We start from the raw sequence: 22341 nt of genomic DNA on the forward strand, positions 1-22341 counted from the left end.
TCTTTCAAAGTGAAGAAGAAACAACACCTTCCTATTCAAGCTAGCTTCTGGTGTCAGCAAAGCAGAACAGACTGGGTGACACCCTGTGGCCCCCACCCCCATCTTTGGTTACTATGGAGACGGTTGGCTTAAGGAAGAATATCTTCCCCAAGACGAAGACACTCTCTTCCTCCTGTTTTTGTCTCCCTCCCATTGCCATTAAACTTTCACACAAGTTCATTCCTTTAAAAGTTTATTTCTGATGAATAAAAAAAATAATTTATGTGATTAGATAAATTAATTTATGTGATTAAACATTATGACAAGGGCAGAGCTTCTCTTTCTTGTCTTCTAGTGGGCACGGCTGTAGAGGGGTTTGCATGTTGTTGCTTCCTGTTAGGCAGGGAGCTGGGTTCCAGGGAAACCAGATAAAAGCTAGCCCACTTCACAGAAAAGCATCAGCTCTTCACGGTTTTTGCAGACGAACAGAAGGTCTGTCTTCACGCTCATTCCCAATGAACAAAACCTCAACACACCAGTCACAAACTCAGAGCAATAGAGCAGTGGTGTTGGGGGTTTGCAGAGGGTGCCCCCCCAGCAGATGACCCTCTGGGAGGGACTCGGTGGAAAGGTAAGACCTGTGCCACCAAGACCTCTGGCTTTCAGGACTCTGGGGACTATTGCCTCTCACCCTGAAAGTGAACTATTCCTTTGGATTCTTTGCTTTTGTCCCCTGGGTCGCAGAGTGCTTGTTTCCTCTAGGGGCCAGAGCAGACCCCATGGGCAATCTGTGCTAGGATCTTAAGCCAAACATCCCAGAGGTGCTGCCATAGCCTACAACTGCAGAGCTCAGGGAGATTTGGGGGAACCACTTGCCAGAGAGGAAAGAGGGAGAACAGAGAGCTGGTCTTACCACCTCCACCCTGGTTCCTTCATGAGGTTTTGGTTCTGGAGTCACTTAGGAGGCGGGGGGGGGGGGCGGGGAGGGAGGGGAAGGGATACATCCTTTTAGGTAGTGGTATATTTTGGCTATACTTTGCATATGTGCTGCTGGGAATGAACCCAGGGCTTTGCGCTTACTAGGCAACCATTCTAATCCCAAGTTACACCCACTAGGCCTTTGCTTTTCTGAGAGAGGAACTTGCTACCCAGCCCAGGCTGGCCTTAAACTTGTGATCCTCCTCCCTCCACCTTCCAAGTGTTGGGATTATGAATGGATGGCACCACACCTGGTTATACTGTTTTCAACAAATGAGGGGTTGGCTTCGGTTGCCTGCACTCTCCCCAGCTGGTAGAGTACGCAGAAGACAAGCAGACTCTGGTGAGCAGCTTAGGGGCTTTTCTGGATTAAGCGTATATGCCAGCAGATCTGGTGGTGGCTTAGCCATGAAAGGCTGTGCACAGACGGGAGCCTGGGCAGCTGCCTCTGAAAACCACAGCGACAACTGGCAGACTGGCTAGGTCTTAAGTATCTGTTTATAATGACTTCCAAGACTACCCCCAACTGGCCAGAGGAAGTGCTACCCAGGGCTGTCTGAACATGTCTTTTGCATCCCAATCCAAAGACTTCCGAAAGGCAGAAGCAAGCTAGATGCAATTCCCCAGTTACCAAACACATCCCTCTTTTGATCATCAAAAAATGGAAATTCTGGACAGAGAGATCAGCCTAAGAATTCCAAACCCAATAGCAGTTTTTTCTCTGCGGATAGAGGTAGGAGAGCAACTAATCTGCATACCTAGCCCCATTCCCTCATAGAGGGATATGTTTTATGCTCTGGGCCTCAGGCCACTTTTCTTTGAAACTACTCCAAAATGCAACTCACTGCATCTGTATTCTTTCTGCCTTTGGAGCCAGAAGTCCCCTCAGTGCCTGAGGACCCCACCAGCAGCATTTATCAAGTAATGGCCATAGTCCAGTATTTCGTCCATCTTATGAAATGAGGAGAGACCCAGCTACGAGGACTTTCACAAACATCGACGCAGCATGGACAAGCAAGGGACAGGTGAAACAGGACCACGGCAGGTGATGCCTGGGAACCACCTCCCCGCCAAGTTCTTAGTGGCACACTGGTCCAGACAGGAGGGCAGACTCCTGGTCTCCTGAAACACTCCTAACAGCCAGAAAGGACAGCCCTCTGCTTTTCATTTGTTAGAGATTTTTCTCCAGTATTCACTTCTGTGAAGGTTTTTAACAATCCCCGGGCAAGGACAGAGAACTCTGCGTAGAAGTATACCCTACAGGAAGGAGGGTGAGCTGGCTGCAGGAGGGCCTCCTGTCCTTCTGCGTGAGGTCATTCTCATATCTTGATCGTGAACTTTTGGGTCTGACTTAATAGCTTTGGAAAGCCCCAGCAGAGACATGAAGAGCTCCACTGAAAGACAGCGAGCAAGACCATCTGCTTTCCCATGAGCGCCCAGGGCTCCCCAGCATCCTCCTCTACTGGACCCAAAGCCTGCATACCTACCCTCTTTCCCTCCATATGGGCTCTCCATTAGCTTTCCACCCACACCCCACTCTGTATATCCTTCTACCTGTCTGAAAAAAATGCCCATGGGGGGGGGCATTCATAAGTCTCTATACATCTGGGAAGCTGCTGAATTTAATTGTTTTCAAACTGTGGCACAGGGGTAGACCGCTGGAGAAGAGACTCCTGGCCAGGTTGAAAGGCAACACCTTTTTTTTTTCTTTTTTTCACCAGACTACCAATATTTCTTCTTTGGTAGAAATCTGGACCTAGGTGCTGAGTATAACACACAGTGTGGTACTGGCCTCACATCATTAAGGGAGGGGAGCACCTGCCTTCAGCAGCCATCAGTCTTGAAAACCATATGCCTCTATTGCCTTTTTTTTGGAGACAGGGTCTCATGTGGCCAAGGCTGGTCTCTAACTTACTGTGTAGCTAAGGATAATCTTGAACTTCTGACTCTCCTGCCTTCATCTCCCCAGTGCTGGGGTTGTAGACATGTGCCACCACACCGAGTTTAGGTGATGCCAGCGATGGAACCCGCTTTGTGCCAGCTAGCCAGGCAAGCACTCTACCAGCTGAGCTACAGCCCCATCACGGCCCTACTAACTCTGATTTTCCCTTCATGAATTCACTGAAATCTGCCTGGGGCTCGCTTGGTATTAGGCCTTTGGCCATGGGCCATTTATTCTTAACCCTTTATCTTAGGTAGGGGCTCAGATCAAATGTAAACTCAGGGATCTATAATGTAGTAAGATACAGGGTGGGAAATACCCTCTTGGGGATGGAAGAGCAGAGAAATTTCTAAACAGACAGCTTTCCATCTTGAACTTGGACCCTCCTAAGAGCACAGGAGCTGATAATGGGCCTGAAGGTAGGAGGCTCCTCATTCCCAACTAAGTCCCTTTTGATTTTTCCTCCAGGGGGCGCTGCGCTGAGCCCCATCAGGGACACAGTTTGTGTGTGTTCATTTGCATGAACCAAAACAGCCTTGCAGAGTAAGGAGCCCAGGATTTTATTTGGGCCCCTGCCCACCTAAACCCTGACCACTTTCCACAACTCTGCCCTTTGGGTTACGGAGAGAGAAAAAAAAAAATAAAATAACTTCCTTTTTTTCTGGGTCACAAGAATACAAGATGGGTGTAGATTGTACAAGTAGCTTACACACTGAGGCAAGAAAAGCGTGCAAACGGGGCAGGGGTTCTTCACCCCCGTGGGCAAATCAGTGCTCCAAACTTACAAGGACCTCTGTGACGCCAGACCCAGAGTCCACCTGGGAGTGTTTTCGGCTTTCCTCACAGTGTCCGACTCCAGCTTCTGTCCTCTCTCTAGAGAGAAGGTCTGTGTCCGCGATACTGATGAGTCCTGTGAGCCATCGTTGTTGCTGCTCTTTTCCTAGTGTGGCGATGTCACAGAGGCCCTGGAGCAGTCTTGGAGGACAAAGACTAAGGTGTCTGAAGACGACGTAATACTGACTTCTCTCTTTTTGGTAACAGTCCATGAAATGCGCGCCCCTCTCTCCTGAGACAAAGCGAGGCACGAGGGGAGCTGGAGGGCTGTGTGGGACACTGTACCGTGAGGTCATGATCATGCAGTCGGTGGTAACAGGACCGAGGAGTGAGAAAGAGACTCCAGGTGGAGGGCCAGCAGTTTCCAGGAAGTGCCTGGCTCTTGGGAGCACTGCTCTGTCCAGTTCTTGTTGGGGGGGGGGGGGGGGGTGGCACCACCTCCTGGGGCTCGCCATCGTGGGCAGACACTAGCCCTCATCCTCCCTCAGCTCGGTGGGTAGGAATTTGTACTGCTGCTGGCGGATCTGGGCCAGCTTCTTCCGGGCTTCCTCCAGCTCTCGCTCTTTCTTTAGCATTTCTTCCTGGGCTGCGATGATCTAGAGGGGGAAACAAGAGGAAGATGGGATAGGAAGGGAAGCTTTGCTGGAGGCCTCTGTCTTCCACGGGCCCCGCCAATGATGAATACAGGACATTCTTTTTAAAAGAAACCATTTATTTATTTTGTGTGTGTGCAGGTGCCACAATACACGTGTAGAGGTCAGAGGACAACGCTCAGAAACTCAGCTCTCTATGTGCAGCCCGTGGGTCCTGGGGATTGAACTCAGGTCTCCAGGCCTGGTGGCAAGTGCTTTACCCTATAAGCATCTTTACTTGCTGAGCCACGATATTGGCCAGGAACAGCGTTCTTAGCTCTGAGCTAAGCTACACAGCACGGCTTGGTTTTGAGACTTAGCTGATCAGAAAAAAACCAAGCTGACTTCTGGGCAGGTAGGGACCTAGCAGCAAACATCTCCTGCATCCATACCAGGCCTGGTGTCTATGCTTGACTAGCACCCCCCTTTATGGCAAGCCTGTGAAAGCCCGTAGTACAATGAGGGGTCTTTGGCTGAGAGGGGTGGGTCATGGCAGTGACTCAGGTAGTAGAGAAGGATGGAGCTCAGGTGTGCAGGAAGCTAAAGTTAGGACCCTCAACTACTAGGCAGCGTTCATATAGAGTCACCTTTTAGTACTTGACAGGAATAGATTCCTGGACTCTGACTAGATCCTGGAATCCATGGAGGATTAAGTCTTTGATCTAAAATGGCACAGTATTTGCATATAACCTATGTATCTCCTCCTGTTTAATTAGTTATTTAGTGAGTATATGCATGCATACACATATGGGCAGGTTCATGTGTGTATAAGTACACATGTGCATCAGTGTGTATGTATGTGGAGGCCAGAGGTCAACTTTGACTGTTGTTCCTTAGGGGGCCATCCACCTTGATGCTGGAGACCGTGTCTCTCAGTTTTACCTGGAACTGGGCTGCCTGTCTCTGCCTCCTCAGCATTGGTATTACATATTTTTTAAACATGGGATTTGGAGACCAAACACATGTCTTCATGAATGAATGGCAAGCACTTTACCCACTAAGCCATCTCCTTAGCTCTCTCGTGCATATTTTAAATAACCTCCAGGTGTTTTATAGGACTGAATGTAATGCGAATACCGTACACGTAGTAGCCAAACTGTACTGTTTAAAGAATGACTAGAAAAACAGACTGTCTACGTTTGAATCCTAGGATGCGAAAGTTGTGGATAAATACAGAGGACAGAATGCATGCATCTCATGCTTCTAAGGTTGAAACTGAGGAGTACTAGCTAACTGGTCCAGTGGAGGACGGCCAGGACTGCAGTCCCAAAGACATCCTGCTCTACTCTAGGCTAGTGTGTTCCTTTCTTTCTCTGTGACAGAAAAGCTGGATTTTAGCTAGGTGCATGGCTACCCGGAAAAGAACCCCACATGTCCCATCCTCCCGTGCGACTGGGTGCTGACCAACAGTATGGGTCAGGAAGTGAGGTTTGTAAGTTCCAGCGCTTACTCTCTTCCCTCTTCCGGACAGATGGAACACTGAGGTTGTTAATTGAGCCACCTTGGACCCAGTTGCCAGGGGCAACATCTAGGGAGGGAGGATAAGGTGTAGTCTGGGTCTCAAACATGGCAGAAACATCACGCCTTTCCTAAATGGCTTCATAAGAAGAAAGGACCTTGCAGCCTATATAAGGCACTGTTCAGCCGGCTGTCTGGCAGCTGCACGCTACTGTGGGTTTAGCCACTCACCTGAGCAATGCCTCCCACGAACTTTGTTTTCACGACAACATCATCATCGTCAGCTTTGCCGAATGCTGCCTTCTGGGCTGCACGTACAAGATTGTCTGAGGCTCTTTTCACAGCGTTTCCTGCTGCCTGGAGAGGGAACAAGACACACGGGACATCATTAGCAACAGCACACGGGCCTGGCAAGAACAGACATGAAGTTCACGAGAGCAAGTCATAACACACAAGTTTTCTGGAGCCAGCGAGTACCCATCATCTGTCTACACATCAACTCCTCCAGCACTGACCACATAAGCTTTATTTTTTAAATGCATTTATGTGTCTGTTTATATGGGTGCACGTGTGTAGATATGGAAACCAGAGAACAACCTCAGGAATGCCACCTACTTCCTTCGAGACAGGGCCTCTCAGTGGTCGGAAGCTCACCATTTAGATTAGACTGGCTTGTTGGTGAGCCCCGAGGATGCTTTTGTTTCTGCCTTTCCAGCCCTAGAATTACAAACAGACGCTACTATGCTCAGCTTTCTTGCATGGGCTCTGGGGGATCAAGTTCAGGACCTCATCCTTACAAAGAGAGCACGTTACTGACTGAGCTCTTTCTCTGCCTGAACACATACTTTGGAGGGGAACCATGACATACAGCTAGCAGCTTATGCTTGTGACAGAAGTCCACGCAGGGGCTGCCCCCTTAGTGTAGAAAACCACTGCCTCATGGCCCTAACTTCACATGTATTTGAAGTCTTGGCTCAGATTTCCGATTTCCCGCAGGTCACAGCTATGCTCACGTTCCCTTATCGAGGTCCTTGGGTGTTCTCTGCTGACTTTGTTACCATCCTTACCATCATTGGGACAACTCTATTCTGGGCAGTAACAACTTGAGGACAGGGGCAATTATTAATAATTAAACTCTTTGTGCCCGCAGAACCTGCTACAGAGGCTGCTCCGAGTTGGGATTCACTGAAGGCTTCCAGAGGGAGTGGGAGGTTATGCATTATATGCCCGGAGCATCCACTCTTGTGGGGGTAAGTCTTGGGAGTAGCAGACTTTATGGATAGACTTGAAGTCACAGCTAGGTTTGTGCTTTATGAACAAGGATGAAGCGACTGCTGGAGACAGATCTACGAAAGTCTGTCAACAGAAGTCTCCATCTTTTTATTACAGACTCTGTCCATTCTAGCTTACTCTTCTGTGTGTTTGAGTACACACGTGTGCATGCACATAGTTGTCAGAAGTTGGCTGGCCAGTGAGCCCAGGCACCTGCCGGTTTCTGCCTTCTTTATACCGGGATTGTAGGCACAAGCCACTGTGTCTGGCTTTGATGTGGGGGTTGGAATGGAATCCAAACCCTCATGCCTGTGCATGCAAGCACCTCCCCTGCAGAGCCATCTCCTCAGCCCCTAGTTTATCTTAACTTTCAGGGAGCAGGGCCCTAGGGAAACGTCTTCTGCCAGCTGCAGTTTGGAATTATCTCAGTGGTTTACAAAGAGTCACTAGATCTCCATGTTCCTCGCCCATCTCTTTCACAGTCAAGAGTCTAGGTCTAAGGGACAGCCATGACTTTGAACACCTGATCTTTCAGCTTCCAGCTCCCCAGGTCTGCTCTCACAGGCTCACACCACCAACCCTGTTCTATGTGGTACAAGAGACTGAACCCAAGGCTGAATTCACGCTAGGCAAGCATTCTGCTGGACAGCCATATCCCTAACCCTCAAACCCCGGCCTCTAACTTAAGTGGTTTCCTCAGAACATCTCCCATACTTAGGAGTCTCACATCCAAGAGGAAAAAAAAAGGAAACCAAAAAAAAAAAAAAAAATCATAGGAGACTTCTGAGTCTGTAAGAAACATCTAGACTTTCTGCCCTTTATGGTTTCATTCATGGTGTATATATCAGATACTGGAAGCAATACCAATGATCTATATAATAACACTTAGCACAGTCAAACTCTAGAAAGCTGGAAACAAATACAATGTCAGAAGCATGGGGGAAACTGGCGTAATCAGCTAATGCAAAACCATGCAATCACTAAAAAGTGGGACCCATGAAGAATGGAGTCTCCACCTTGAGGAAAAATGTGTATGATGATACGTATGCAACAGAGAAGCAGATGTATCTTGCTATGGCCACAAGCAGACACAACCATCTCATGTAGAAGACAAGAGGAACGGAAAACAAACATTTTGTGAATGGGGGCACTGAAGCAATGCAATTTTGTTTCTCATTCAAATGTTCCCTGTGTTTAAAACAGTTTTTATTTTAATATATATATGTATATATACATAATGTGTGTGTGTGCGCGCGCAAGTGTGTGTGTGTGTGTGTGTGTATGTGTGTGAGCACACGTGCCATGTGGATGTCTGAAGAGAACTTGTGGGAGTCATTTCTCACCTTCCCCTATGTAGATTCTGGGGTTGAACTCAGGTCATCAGGCTTGGCAGCAAACACCTTTACCCACTGAGCCATCTCTACAGCCCTCAAACAATGGTAAACAATCAGAACAATGTGTATGTATGTTGAAGAACTTGATTGTTATAAGCATACTTTCTAGGTTCTGGGAAGGAAACCTTAGCAACTTTCTGAAATCCTCTCTGGGCATTCTCTTTCTGCTTGAGCAAACACTACCTGAGGGCCTCCTCTGAGTCAGATGCCATGAAGATGGGGTCCCTGAGATACAGTTGGGACCCAGAAAAATACAGGCAGAGGTGCCATGGGATAGGAACCGTAAGAGTGGCCAGGCCAGGGGCTCTGGCAGGACAGAGGAGGGAGTCAGGAAGAGTTTCCCAAAGGAGGTGACTTTGAATTCAGTCACGGAAGATGAACAGGAGTTTGCTGGATTGGGCTGGTAAGAAGCCAGACCACTCCAGGTGAGTGACGGTCCACAGGCACCAGCCCAGAAGGCCCAGGTTCTGTGTGGATGCGGTGGGCAGTGGTCGTGGGATACACGGATGCAGATGGCAGAGGATGAGGCTGCAGAGAGACAGAGCTGGCGGATGGAAAGCCTGGTGGGTCATGCCAAGGAAGTGAGACGGTCCCCTCTGGCGACACTTACCCGCTCCAACAGGAGTATTTTCCCACCAGCATCAGTGACCATTACCTGTAGCCGCTTCATGGCCTCTGAGTCCTGGTCGGCCTTCACCTTGCAGGCCACCAGCAGCTGAGCGGTCGAAGCCGCAACCTGCTTAGCAGATGAGATGAGCTTTTCCTCACTGGCATGTCCCTGAACAGAGGCATTGGCTGCCTCACAGAGACTGCTGGTTGCTGCTGCCACCATCCGGGCCTGAGGACAGTCAACAGAGAAGTGACCCAAGGCCCAAACCTCCCTTGTGAGAATCCACAAAACAAATGAAGAGGAAGGAAAAGGTGACTCACGGCAGAGATCAGCCCCTGTGACCACTGTCCATCGTCAGCAGCATTGGCAGGGATGGAGCCCACCTGTTGAACAGGGGAGGGAAGTCTGCCATGAGCAAGGTGAGCTGCAGTCACCCCAAACCCTCTTGTTACCCTCACCAAGAGCACTGACCTTGAAATGGTCCAATCACTCCCCTCACAGGATCCCAGCCACAGATCCACTGGGTCAGCATCTGCTGGCTGGTATTGCCTGGCCTTATATACACAAGAGACAATGCTCCAAATGGCTCCCCTTTGACTGCTGGATGGCACATTTCCAGGCAATGATGGTTTGGGGCTATCTTTGAGGCTGACTTTCTCTGTTACCTTTCTTTTGTTATACACACTAAGGCCTCCTTCAAAGGTCGAGAACAATTTAAATCTCTCCTGTTTGCACCCTGAAAGCCATGGTGCAAGATTCTGGCAGAAGAGATGCTAAAGGGTGGTGTTTTTCCCTCTATGCAAATGAGGGCAGACCCTAGTTCTAAGGAAATTTTCTCAGAAGTGGAGAGAACAAGAGGCTGGGGTAAAGAATCCCATCTCTGTTTTTGCTTTAAAAATCACAGCAAATGACAGATTTGCTGTCCAGATCTCCAGGGTATTGCTGCAGGAGAGAAGAGATGAGCACCACAATTTGAAAACGAGACTGGAGATCCATCAATAGTTACAGATACCTCCTGAGTGTCAGGCAAATTCCCAAGACCCTCATATAATTCTATAGCTCCCCCAATATCAGCTGAACTTCCTTTCCCAACTTTTAAATGCCTGAACAAATCGAGTGCCATGGAGTGCAGGAAACATACTATATTCAAAACAGATTCTCAGGCATATCTGTCTAGCCTATAGCGATCAGTCATCTTTTACTACGGTTGAAGGAAGCTGAAGACATCAATGATCTATCTGTGTCTCTATAGGTTGTCCAGTCAACAACAACTTGATGAAAATGTACAGCAAGATGAGCACAGGCAGGACCTACAGAGATTCACTGAGAAGCCCAGGGGTCAGCCTGCATCCTTGGGCGGGAAAACGTACATCCAGTGATCTTGTGTGACATACCACATGATGGTTTAGAAGAGCAAGCATGTTCTTTAGACCAAGAGGCACAAAACTTCCTGGAGAAGCTGACAGTCACTGGTCAGGCAGAGCGCTTTCTCTGGTTTCTAAAACTCGACCCAACTCTTTGACTACAGTCAACAAAGGCCTCGTAACATGCGCACAAGGACTGAGTCATCCTCAGATCTACAACTCAAGAGGTTTCTGGGGGAGCCTCTGTATTTGGGAGGCTCTAAGCAGGACCCAGCATGGATAGAATGACCCCATGTATGGGAATAACAGGACACGTGACACATTTTAAATATCGAAAAGCAGTGATATTTTTATGCCTGTGCATAAAATGTGTGCATAAAATGTGTGGACTGGATTAACGGCAATGATACGGACGGAGGGAATCTCAGATTTCAGTCCAGACTGGTCATGTGAGCCACAGGCTCAGGAAGGCACTAACTGCTAAGCCAACCAGCATTCATTCGATGGTCCTAAAACCAAGTGGAGGCATTTGGAGTTAGGAAATGGGATTATAGAGCCCCTGACTATGGCGCTTACCAGGTTGTTCACCAGGAAATGCTGACAGTTTAAACAGCCTAATGTACAGTGGGACTGTAAGTGTCTCTTTCAGGCCCTGATCATGGCCTGGAGTGGGTGGGATGTTTTCCCTAATGAGAAGCAGACGAGAAGCCTAGGAACTAAAGCATTCACTCAGCTGATGGAATTTAAGCACAGTTTTCAGTGGTGGAGAAAAGACTTGTATCCCAGCAACAAGACCCCAACATGCAGCTCCCTTTCAAGCCAAACATTTCTCCTCTATGGCTCAGTGGCTCTCCCTCCACGATGCCCTATGGCTTGGCCACCCAGGTTTACTACCCACCTTGCCTTGGGCCACCAGCTCCCTCTGGGCTGCTGAGGCTGATTTGACCAGGGCACTTGTGGCAGCAGCAATGGACTTAGCGGCTTCTAAAATCTGTTCTTCAAAATCCAGGGTCTCGTCTGCTTGCTATAACGGAAAGAAAACCAAGTCAAATGCGATGTGCAGCCACAGGGGGCTCTTTCTGCCAAACTACTTACCTGGCTCTTCGGGTGTCTATTGCTTTTTGTTGACAAGCCACACCCAGGGTAGGGAGGCCTCTCCATCTGCTGCCTCCCCTCCCCTTCCACTAGAAAGCAAAAGCTGTTAGTAGCGACATTCTATACATACTTTAAATCAGAAAAGTCTGAGAAAAACTACTTCTCCAGATCACAGTCATGAAAATTCACTGTGAGACGCTCAGAAGGCTCCAGAAATATCAATAATCCAACTCAAAGTAATCAGTTATCCAAGTCAAAAGAATGAGTGGTGACATACTTGGCCAGAACCTCAAGCTCAAAAATTGGTTTTGAAAATAAGGGAAGACGGTTATTAGTTCTAGAAAGTCCGATTTTGCTTGGGTGAAAACAAAAGCAACTCAGGATTAACATTTCTGTGGCTGAGTTATAAGCCAGCCATATTGTAAACGGGAGCCAAAGATCAAACAAGGTTGTCTCAAGATCGTACTTGTTCAGTTACCTCGATGCCCAAGCAGGGCTCCGCCTCAGGAAGAGCCCTGGACACAACTAGGCAGATTGCAGGCATCAGAGGTAGATCTTACTTCATCACCACCAAATCCCCCGATGCCAAAACCACCCAGGAAAATGGGGAGGTACTTTGGGGGAAACCAGGAAAGTATAAGGATGGTGGTCCCAGGCTGGGTAGGATGGAGCACACAGTTTGGGGTAGCAGAATGGAGGACTTATGAGGTCTATTGGGTTAACATTCTGTGTGACTCTAGGTCAGTGTGGTTTGGCTGTCCTTGATTCATAAACTGTTGACTATGTGGTTGATACCTTTGGGCATTGGAAGACAATGGTCAGATATAGCAATGCTTCTCTCTGTATGTATATTGAAATCAGAGTCAAATTTATCCCACTAATAATCTTATGTATACAATCCAGTGGCATTAAGTATATTCACAATGTTGAGCAACAGCAAGACATTTCTGGGGATCTACTATCTGGCCAACCACTTACTGAAATGAACTTTACAATTTTATGGTGAGAAAGCCTAGGTTTTAGTAAGGTGACTGGGCCCAGACAGCTACATAGCAACCACAGGAGACTCAGTGGGGTAAGAGAAATCAAGACAGCATGGCTTCCAGGTGGAAGATGGTAGGCCTATGGTCGTGTGGCGGCATGATGAATCGGAAACAGAATCTGAACCCACATCTCTCTGAATTCAAATTTGTGCATGTCTGTCAGATTGTGTCACCCAAGGGAACCATGGAAAAATGATAGTCCCAATCAACCTGCAAATGGGCTGTTTGGACCTTTAGGCACTATAGATACCATTCTTCCCTCTCTTTCCCACCTCTCTCTGTGTATAAGGCAGAAAACCACCTTGGGAGTCACACTTTGGGATAATCCCCCACCCCCGACACTTTTTTTGAGCCATGCTCTTTAATTGGCCTGAGGCTTACTAGCTTGTCTGGGCTGGCAGACAAGTGTCAAGAATCTCATCTCTACTTCCTCAATGCTGGGATTACAAGTACACACCACTGTGCCTGGCTTTTTTTAATGTGGGCTCTGGGGCTTGAACTCATGCTTACACAGCAAGTTCTTACTGACTGGTGTCCTTGACCCCTAGCTCCGTATTCTTAATATCTGTGTCTTGAAAAATACGGATCATGATTATTTTTACAACACATACTATCAAAATAAAAGCCAAATGCACTAAAAGTGGAGGTGAAGGGTAAGAGCAGCGTGCTGTAGGTTCCCAGGGAGACTGGTGTGCATGCTCCTTATTTCTGAAAAACATCTTGCCCAAAGAGTATTCTGGATAGAAAGCGACTCAGCTTTGTGGGCTCATTCTGGGGTTAGAAGTGTCTAGGACTTGTTTACCGCAATGTGAAAATGACCTATTAGAAGACACTGGCATAAAGTTGACTTGTATGCATTGGCCCCAAATATACAACCTCAGGTTTATATGGAGACATAGACATACACATGAATATATATGTTGTATATATTCATTTAATGACCTGGGAGATTTTCTGAAAATTCTCTCTGCCAAAGAAAGCTAAGCATAGAGCAGACTAAGGCATCAGGGGAAATCACCAAAGGGACCACTTTCCCCATTTTGCTGATGAGGAAATGGAAGCCTGTGGTAGCACCCCAAGTCTCCCAGACTCTTGTCTCAAGCAGCCTCAAAGTCCAAGCTCATGCGACAGCAGCAGAATGCCCATCATGAGATTCTGACTTAAGTCTCAAGAAAACGGAATTCCCTTGTAGCCCAAGACCAAGCCTTCACACAAGAATCTCGGTCACATCTGATTGGAATGCCTCCCCCCGCCCCCATCTTCTGCTACCCTGGAGGCTTTGATTTTATTTTTTTTAACACACACACACACACACACACACACACACACACACACTTAAATATCTAACTTGCAAGTATTTTGGCACCCAGAGATTTTTCTACAATGGCATCCATTTTAATTTCCCCCCACTTTTACTTTTCTTTCTGTCACATCTCTGGACAGACACAGTACACAGTCTTATTTTCTGGCGCTCCAGCTCAGCCACGAAGAGCTCCCCCAAGAAAGGCAGATGCTCTGATGCTCCAGCCTGGGCAGAGGCCCTTAGTGAGCCCTGGGTCCGCATCTCTCTCTAAGCCAAGGTTACCGCTGGGAGGAAACACCCACCGTGAGCCACGTGAACCGGCCATCCTCTAGCCTCGCAGACGGGGATCTCCCGCAGAGGGCAGACCCGGCAGGGTTTGCCTATCAGCTCTGGTGCCTACCAGCAGGCAGGATGGAGACTTGAAGGGAGGGTAGGGCAGTAAAAAGGGAAGGAGAACACAGCCTTTGGCCATGTGGTAAAAAGAGGAGAAAGGTTTGTTCTCTGAAGGGCTATCCTATATGAAAAGTATCACAGCCTACATATGTAAGGTGTGTTCTGAGAACGGCCTCTGTCATAGTGGGAAGAGCAGCAGTGTGGAGAGCAGCTAGGAAACACCAGTGCAGACTCTGTAGAGCAGGCACCACGGACTGCTCAGGCCTGCTTCCCTCAGCAAAGCTTCATTCCTGTCTCCTCTACAGAAAGCTGAGTGGTCACTTTCCTCTCTATTTTATTTACTTATTTAATTTATCTGGTTTTCTGAGACATGGTTTCTCAGTGTATCATGGTTTCTTAGTTGTCCCAGAATTCACTCTGTAGACCAGTCTGGCCTCGAACTTAGAGATCTGCCTGCCTCTGCCTCTGCCTCCTGAGTGCTGGGATTAAAGGCGTGCGCCACCACGATGGGCCCTTTCCTCTTTGAGACCCTTTGCTGGCCTGACCCAGGATGGTCGGACCTGTCTCTATCTTTGGAAAATGGAAGATTGTGAGATGCTTACTCCTGGGTTATTTTCCCCAACACTGGATCACAAAAAGCTTTCGTGATTGTTAAAAGCCATCCCTTGAAGAGCATGACCGTGGTAGACGGCTAACAAAACTTGCTGCCAAGCCTGACGACCTGTGTTTGATCCCTGGAACCCATATGGGGGAAGAGGAGCCAACTCCTGAAAGCTGTGGTGCACCCCTACTCCCAGAACTGACTAAATAAACTTAATTAAAAACTAAACAGCACGAATGATCTCATGCACATGGCTGCCTCACGATTACTGGCATGAAGGGAAGGCAATGCCCTTGAGAAGCCACAGGCTCACCAGAGATCCCTTCTGCAGAGTTACCCACAGACCTGGTTGAGGATGCAGACTGTGTGGCAGCAGGTCTGGATGAGGCTCTTATTTCTACAAGAGGTGGTTAGGAACACTCTGGGAAGCACAGGGTGGTTAGGTTCGCTCTGTGATCTGCTTAAGGCTGCATTCAGTTTATGTTTCTCCTGCACAGAACCAGGCAGGAGAACACATGTGATACGTGGCAGTTGAATGACTTATTGCCTTTGTTCAAAAGAAGCCCTTGTAAGTTCCAGCGTTCAGCCAGGACACAATAACGGAAGTGAGGGCTAGGGATGTAGCTCAGTTAGCAGAGCGCTTGCCTAACATGTACAAGGCCCTGATTTTGAGACCCAGTACTGCACAAACTGGATGGCAGTATACACTTGAAAGCTCTAGCATTCAGGAGGTGAAGGTAGGAGGATCAGAAGTTCAAAGTCATCCTCAGCTACACAGAGAACTAGAGGCAGTCTGGTTACACAAAACCAGTTTCTGACATGAAGCCATATGACATTAAGACATCTGTAAACACTGTTTTATATCAAGAAGCCCTCTTAATAACACTGGCTCTGGGAAGATGGTTAGCACATGTAGAAAGTACCACCTAGTGAAATTGGTCACTGACTCTCAATCTTGAGTGCCAGGTCCCTTTTTCTGGTCTCCTATACTGGAAAGGCTACTGGCTAGGTCACCACCAACTCTTAGCCCTGTGTTTTCTGGGTACTCTGGTTGTTTGTAGCTGAAGTTGGGGTTGTCCTCACCTGGGCTGTTTAACAGCTTCAAGAGAAGTCTGAGTATCTTTTAGTGACATTTTCCTATTGCTGGCTGTCTGCAGGGACCACCATTTAAAGCCAGAGAACAGTTGGGCAAGGATACGCCTGGGATTGGTTCAGGAGGGAACGTGATGCCCCTGACTCTACTCTGATACATTTCAGACTTCAGAAGCTCGAGTCCCATTGGGCGAGGGAAGAGGAAAAGAGAGTGGAAGAAGCTGTCTTATTTTTATCATACATTTTTGTCGTTTGGGAATGTGACTCATCCTTCATTCCCTCCTGGCCAGCAGGTAGGACCGCTGGAAGTAAATAATCCATCTATCTGAAACACGAAAACCTCACAGTAGATAGTCAAGGATGACTGACATCTAAGTTCATTACTTCTTCTCATTGTACTGGGGACGGGAACCAGAGTCTTGCATACATGAGGCAAACACGCTACCATGGAGGGTCCTCATACTTCAGAAATTGCTTTTTAGGCTACATCTTTAGATGAGGTGAGTCTATTTGGGTCCTGTGCTGCACACATGTTTTGTGTTATAAATAAAATACGAAGCAAGGATAAAGAAGTTTCTAGGGACGCATGGCGTAGATGGGCACTGCTTTCGGCTTGTCCCTCAGCCCCAGTCTATGTGGTGGATAACTTGGACACAGGTCACTGTTCCATACTGCCCAATGCATCACTTGTGGGTCTGCATCACCATTCTCTGGGCAGGAGTTCATCAATTTTCTTTGGACTTTAGCTGAGACATGTTTATATTTCACATTACATTTTGGTAAGACACTAACTAGAATAATCAGGAAGCGCTTTCTCCTCTCCGCTCTCAGGAGTCCTGTCTCCTTCCTGCTCTGTCTTTAGTGATTCACCCACACTCCCTGATGTCCACTGGGGATGTGTGGGCAGGGAGAAATTTGGCTCCATGGTCTCTCACCCATTTTGTGAATTAGGCCCCTGAGACCCTTCACCCAGAAACAGCCCTGACCTCTGGCCCCATCTTAGAGTTAAGAGACTTCTCTTGCTGTTTTCTTGAGACAGAATCTAATGTATCCCAGAGGCTGGCTTCTAATTAGATATGTAGAAGACTGCCTGAATTTCTAATTCTCCTGTCTCTTGGTAAATTAGACTCATGCACCATGCCCAGTTTATGGGCACAGGAGATTGAAACCAGGACCTCAGAATGCTAGGCAAACTATCAAGTGAGCTACATCCCCAGGCCTGAGAGACCAGACTTTAAAAAAAATTATTTATTTTTCTTTCTATTGTGTGTGTACATGTGTGAATACACATGTACTATGGTGCACAGGTGGAAGTTCGAGGCCAGCTTTCTGGAGCTGGCTCTCTCCTTCCACTGTGGGGTTTGGAGATTGAACTCAGCCTCCCAAGCACACACAGCAAGCAGTTTTACCCCCTCGTCATCTCGCCAGCTCAGCCTGGACTCTTTGCGAGCTAAAAAGTACCACGACTATTTCCCACACAATCAGCTACACGTGCCAGAGCTACTCAAGCTATTCCCCTCCCCTCAGCTCACGTCTTGTCGTCTCTGGTGTTAGTCTTGCAGAGCGGCTACTGTTGAAACAGGTCCCATCAAGTCAGAAGTTCAGTGGATATGGTTTATTTTTTGGAACTGCGGACATGTTATATAGAACTTAAATGTCCTCAGTGGGAGAAAGGTCAATACCTAGGACTCCTACAACATGAGAAGGTCTTTCCCTGCCAGTTGGATGCAGGAACAGGCAGCCATGTTTTTCCTTTGTGCTGAATCTGGTTGCTACTGGCTTGCTTCTGGTTTTGACCTGAGAGATGCTTTGGGGAGAAAGTCTTGGCCGGAGTATACAATGGCTGCATCAGTTTGTGTTCTGGCGGACCCATGGAGGGGTTGGCTCGAGGACAGCCTTCATCCTTAATAGTTCTAACAAAAGGCAAATCTCCCAGAACAACTGGCTCCCCTTTACAGAGGCCTCATCTCAAGGGAAGCTCAGGGTCACATAGAGAGAAACCACCGCTGGGTAGTTCTGTTTGTGGCTAGAGAGGCACCACCTCCACATCCAGGCATACAATAAAGAAGTGAGTTCACGTAGCATCCATTGGAAAAAACCCAAGCCTATATGGTCAGTATCCAGGAAATAGTTTCCCCACAGAATAAATTGCTTTATTGCATTTTTTGTGCTCATTTTCAAAATGAAAAGTAATACCACTGAGATGCTCTTCTAATTACTCTCTGAGTGATGGAAAAAATTCTGCAGGATTTTGTCATGCTCTCAAAAAGGGGAGGGACACTTGGACATTAACCTAGGAAGTATGGTCAATAGAATCCTTTCAGGTATTAAGTGAGATACATTTGGTTCGTCTTAGAAACCTCTGGTATGAGTCTTTTATGCATGCAAGGACCTGACAAGCACCTGGCAGAGGCATGGGAGCACGCTCTCCGTGCTCATCTCTTGGCCTGGGGTCAATAGCTGCTATAATATGAGCCCCACGTCTATAGCACAGCCATGCCAAAAATACCAAGCTCGCCTCCCCACTCCACAAAACACCTGGTCGCCTTCTCCAACTCAGCATATCAATCAGTAACACGGGAATGCTGGCCAGCAGCAAAGTCACCCAAAGAAACACTCCCATCACTTCCAGCAAGCGGGCTTCATCTGAAAGACCTTTTAGAGCTATGCTTAAAAACAATTGTAATAGCCTCCTACCTCTTTCATATGGTCATTTGCCATTTCAGTTAAAGAAGTGTGAGTGGAGGGACCCAAGACCAAGACTCTAAGCTGTGCAAACATGGGGGGGGGGTGACAGCTGCTCTGAAAACCTGCTCAATCAAGCACCTGTGGGCACACAGCACACTCGCCACTGAGAAGGGACTCCAGGACGCCACCACAGCATGTCTTCCTCCTGCACTGCTGTTTGTAACCATCACCACTCGCTCTCCTTGTGGAGGCTTCTAGATATTTCCAAGGTCCCTTTCTGACATCTCTAGTTATACTATTGCCCTGCCCCTGAAGCAGGGGGGAGGGGCGCTTCTCTACAGTCAGGAGTGCTCATTAAAAGAGTTCTTTTCTCTTAAAACAACACAATAACAAAAAACCAGGCTGGGAGCACAGCCATGCGGTTTGCAGAAAACAGTGCTTATGAAGACTTTGGGCTAGAGAACTCAGAATGAACTCATATACATTCCACAGACTCATTTATGGGAAGAGGTCAAAGCAGCCAGAGAAGGCTGACATATACTCAAAAGAATGCTTTCGCGGTCATCGTCCAACTTCCTGCCGAGCCAATTAGACGATGTGTTTACTTTCTGACTGCTGGGTTCTTACTAAAAACTATCAACCTCTGCTTATAAGTCCACCTGCAGCAGAAAACCGACAGAACAGAGTCCACAGCAGTCTCTTCATCAGATACACTTGGTCCCAGCTGAGATCTGTATAAAGCCAGCAGCTCGGCATCCATACAGTGAGTACAGATATCGTGGTAAGTTATGGATAATGTGTCTTGATCTTTTTTTTTTTTTTTGCATTGAAAACGCTTGATTATAAAATTTACTCTGTAAGAGTGTGCTAAGAATCAGGATAAAATTAAATCAGGAAGAAATGTCTAGATGGCTGCGTTGGCCAGTTACAATCTTATATGGAAGAGATGGGTTAGAATCTTTCCACTGAATATTCTTTAATATTCTCTGAAGAACTGCTCACTGCATACAACTAAGCTATAGAAAATGTCTCAAGCTTTCAGGAATTATGACTCCTTTCCATAACAAACAATAGTAGCAGGCTGCTGTGGTTTGGAACAAAACGCCCCCCTGCATAGGTTCATCTGTGTGAACATTTGGTCTTCAGTTGGTGGGGCTGTTTGGAAAGGCTACGGGACCTTTCGGAGATGAGGTCTTGCTGAAGGAGATACGGGGTTTGAGGTTTGATTGCCAGACCCTACTGGTTTTCTTCTCTCTCTGCTTCCTGACTGCCAGGCCTTCCCTGCCATGAAGGATTGTAACCCTTCTAAACTATAAGCCAAAATACATCCTCTCTGTCGTAAGTGGCTTTTTGTTGGGGCAGTCTGTCAACAGCAACAGAAAGGTGACGAAGACACAGGTCTTAAAGGTTACAAGAAGCAGAATAAAACATAACGCTGTCATCTAAACCTATTTGTGATTTTTAATATCTTCCTTCCTGTTGCCTTCTAAACTTTTGTTAGGACCCCCGGAGAAAGGGCAAGACACTGTAGGAATATGCTTGATATATAGTTGGATTAAATAACAACCTAATATATCAAACATATCACACAGAGGCCTGCAGAAAAGGCATCCAGGTTTGACTGAGCTTGACACTAGGTACAGTACTGCCGGCTACAGCCGCAGGAGCCAGTGGCCGCTGCAGGCTCTCCCGGCCTGCCTCGGAGCACGTCTGTAGGTGCGGTAAGCAACACTGCTGGCACGCGCTCTGAGCCCGGGACCATTTTCCCGGATAAAATGGGAGTCTGCATGGGCATCTTTCCATCACTCACATCTGAGAGACTGCAGGTTAAAGGAGATGCTTCGGTGGGCAGGGCCCAAGGGTGGAACTATAGCAGAACCATCTTCAGATGCCATAGACTGTTCTCTTAAAACAGATAACCCGAGAATCAGGTGACCAAAGCAGCTTGAAGTCATCACCTCTCCTCCCCCAAATTATTCCTCAGAGCAGTACAGGTGTTCTGCAGGGACGGAAGGAAGTCCACATTCACGGGCATGTACAAGCATGTGTGTGTGTGTGATGGGGGCAGAGTCACAGTTTACAGGGGCAGGAATGCAAGAGCAATGGCCATTTATGGCTCCCTGGAAACTTTTGTTTAAGGTTACAGGAGATGATGGAGAAGAGTAGCCTCAAAATATTGGCTAGTTTTGTTGTTTTAAGCTAGGGAAAAATTCTCTCATAAAGGCAAGGAGGATATTATATACCCTGGAAGAAATTTCCCAAAGTGGATGGCCCTCCTAGTAAAACAAAAGTCGCGTGCTTTGGGATGGTAAGAGTCTCTGAGACACTTTCATAGCTAACGCCTGTGTGGCAGGAACCTGTGGTCACCAGGAAGATTACTCTCCACTGCCCCAGAAGTAGCAGCCACTCTTCCCATCAGGTCGGGGGCCACCAACAGCAAACACCGTCAAATAAAGAAACCAGATCAATGGTGCTCACTTCACCTTCGCAGAAGACGCCCTTGGCTCTCTCCTGAGGCTCCTATTGCAAATATGGAACCTAGTGTAAGGTGCCTCGCTGGCCTCCTGCACCTCACTGGCACTCATCCCTCGCTTCTGATGTGTGTCGGCTTTCAGGGTTGTTTTCCAGAACTTTAATACAGAACCTGTCATTTCCTAATCCCATCCAAGTACTAACCAGGCCCGACCCTGCTTAGCTTCCGACATCAGACGAGATCAGGTGCGTTCAGGGTGGTATGGCCATAGAACCTGTCATTTCCTAATCCCACCCCGATGCTTAGACATTCTCTGCCCATCTCCTTCATTTCCAAGCATCCTTCATGGCTGCATACGCTTTTTACCATCTCTGCCCCCGTAACTCATTTCATGAGCATCTTCATGTGATGCAGTCCTGGCAACTACTGTTCTTCCTTACTGAGATGGCCTAACAGTCTGCAGGAAGACCCCAGCTTCTCGTTGCTATCAGCAAGGCTTCAAGGAACAGCCCTCTCTCGCAGGTCTTGGATTTCCTCCCTCAGAACAGGACCCGAAGCAAGTCTAACAGCTACAAAAACCTTATAAGATGCAATGGTCCTAGGGACTAGAAACATTTTCTTTGCCAATAGGGGCAAAGAAGGAGTGGGATGTATAGAAGCCGCCACCCCAGCCGTATGCTCACATCCCTGTTCAATCACATGGTCCAGCTGTGGCCAGCCAGATCAAGGGTCAGATGACTTCATCCCTAATGAGGTAATAGACTGGTCTGGAACATGTCTGGTTTGTGGCCTGTGGCCTTGTCATTCGCCCTCCTATCCCACAGAGAACCATGAAAGGCCTTTTCTTTCACACATTTTCTGAAGATGAAAGATGCACTGGTCACGGTGATGGTGACAATGGCGATGAGGCCACCATTTACTAAGACCTAGTTAGGCACTGCGTTCTCACATCAGCGATTATATGTTTCAACAACAATCCTGCAGGATGAAGGAGATTGCACTAAGTCTGTTTTCCAAATCAAGAATACTGAAGCAGATACGACACCAGACAGAGCACAGACAAGCGCTCAGGAGCACCCTAGAGAAGGGTAGGGGTGGGGGCTGGGTGTTAAATGAACAGCAGACTCCTTCACAGACTGCAGGTGCTACCTGGCCTACAAGGAGCCTTCCCCTGCTGAAGGGGCCTCTTG

General features: G+C 47.7%; 1 protein-coding gene across 3 annotated transcripts in view; it reads right to left on the reverse strand.

Moving 5' to 3' along the window:
* Window positions 1-219: 219 nt before the first annotated feature.
* The window catches only part of Tln2 (talin 2), a 426737-nt gene continuing 404615 nt past the window's right edge, over window positions 220-22341 (reverse strand). For all 3 annotated transcript variants that reach the window (XM_038322053.2, XM_038322054.2, XM_038322055.2), the window contains 5 exons: window positions 11362-11487; window positions 9420-9482; window positions 9145-9327; window positions 6055-6180; window positions 220-4329 (listed from right to left, as the gene is read on the reverse strand). In XM_038322053.2, the coding sequence (XP_038177981.1) occupies window positions 4201-4329; window positions 6055-6180; window positions 9145-9327; window positions 9420-9482; window positions 11362-11487 (627 nt within the window). In that variant the 3' untranslated portion in view covers window positions 220-4200. The remainder of the gene's footprint in view (window positions 4330-6054; window positions 6181-9144; window positions 9328-9419; window positions 9483-11361; window positions 11488-22341) is intronic.

The sequence above is a fragment of the Arvicola amphibius genome, chromosome 3 (genome assembly GCF_903992535.2).
Source record: "Arvicola amphibius chromosome 3, mArvAmp1.2, whole genome shotgun sequence".
Taxonomy (NCBI): Eukaryota; Metazoa; Chordata; class Mammalia; order Rodentia; family Cricetidae; genus Arvicola; species Arvicola amphibius.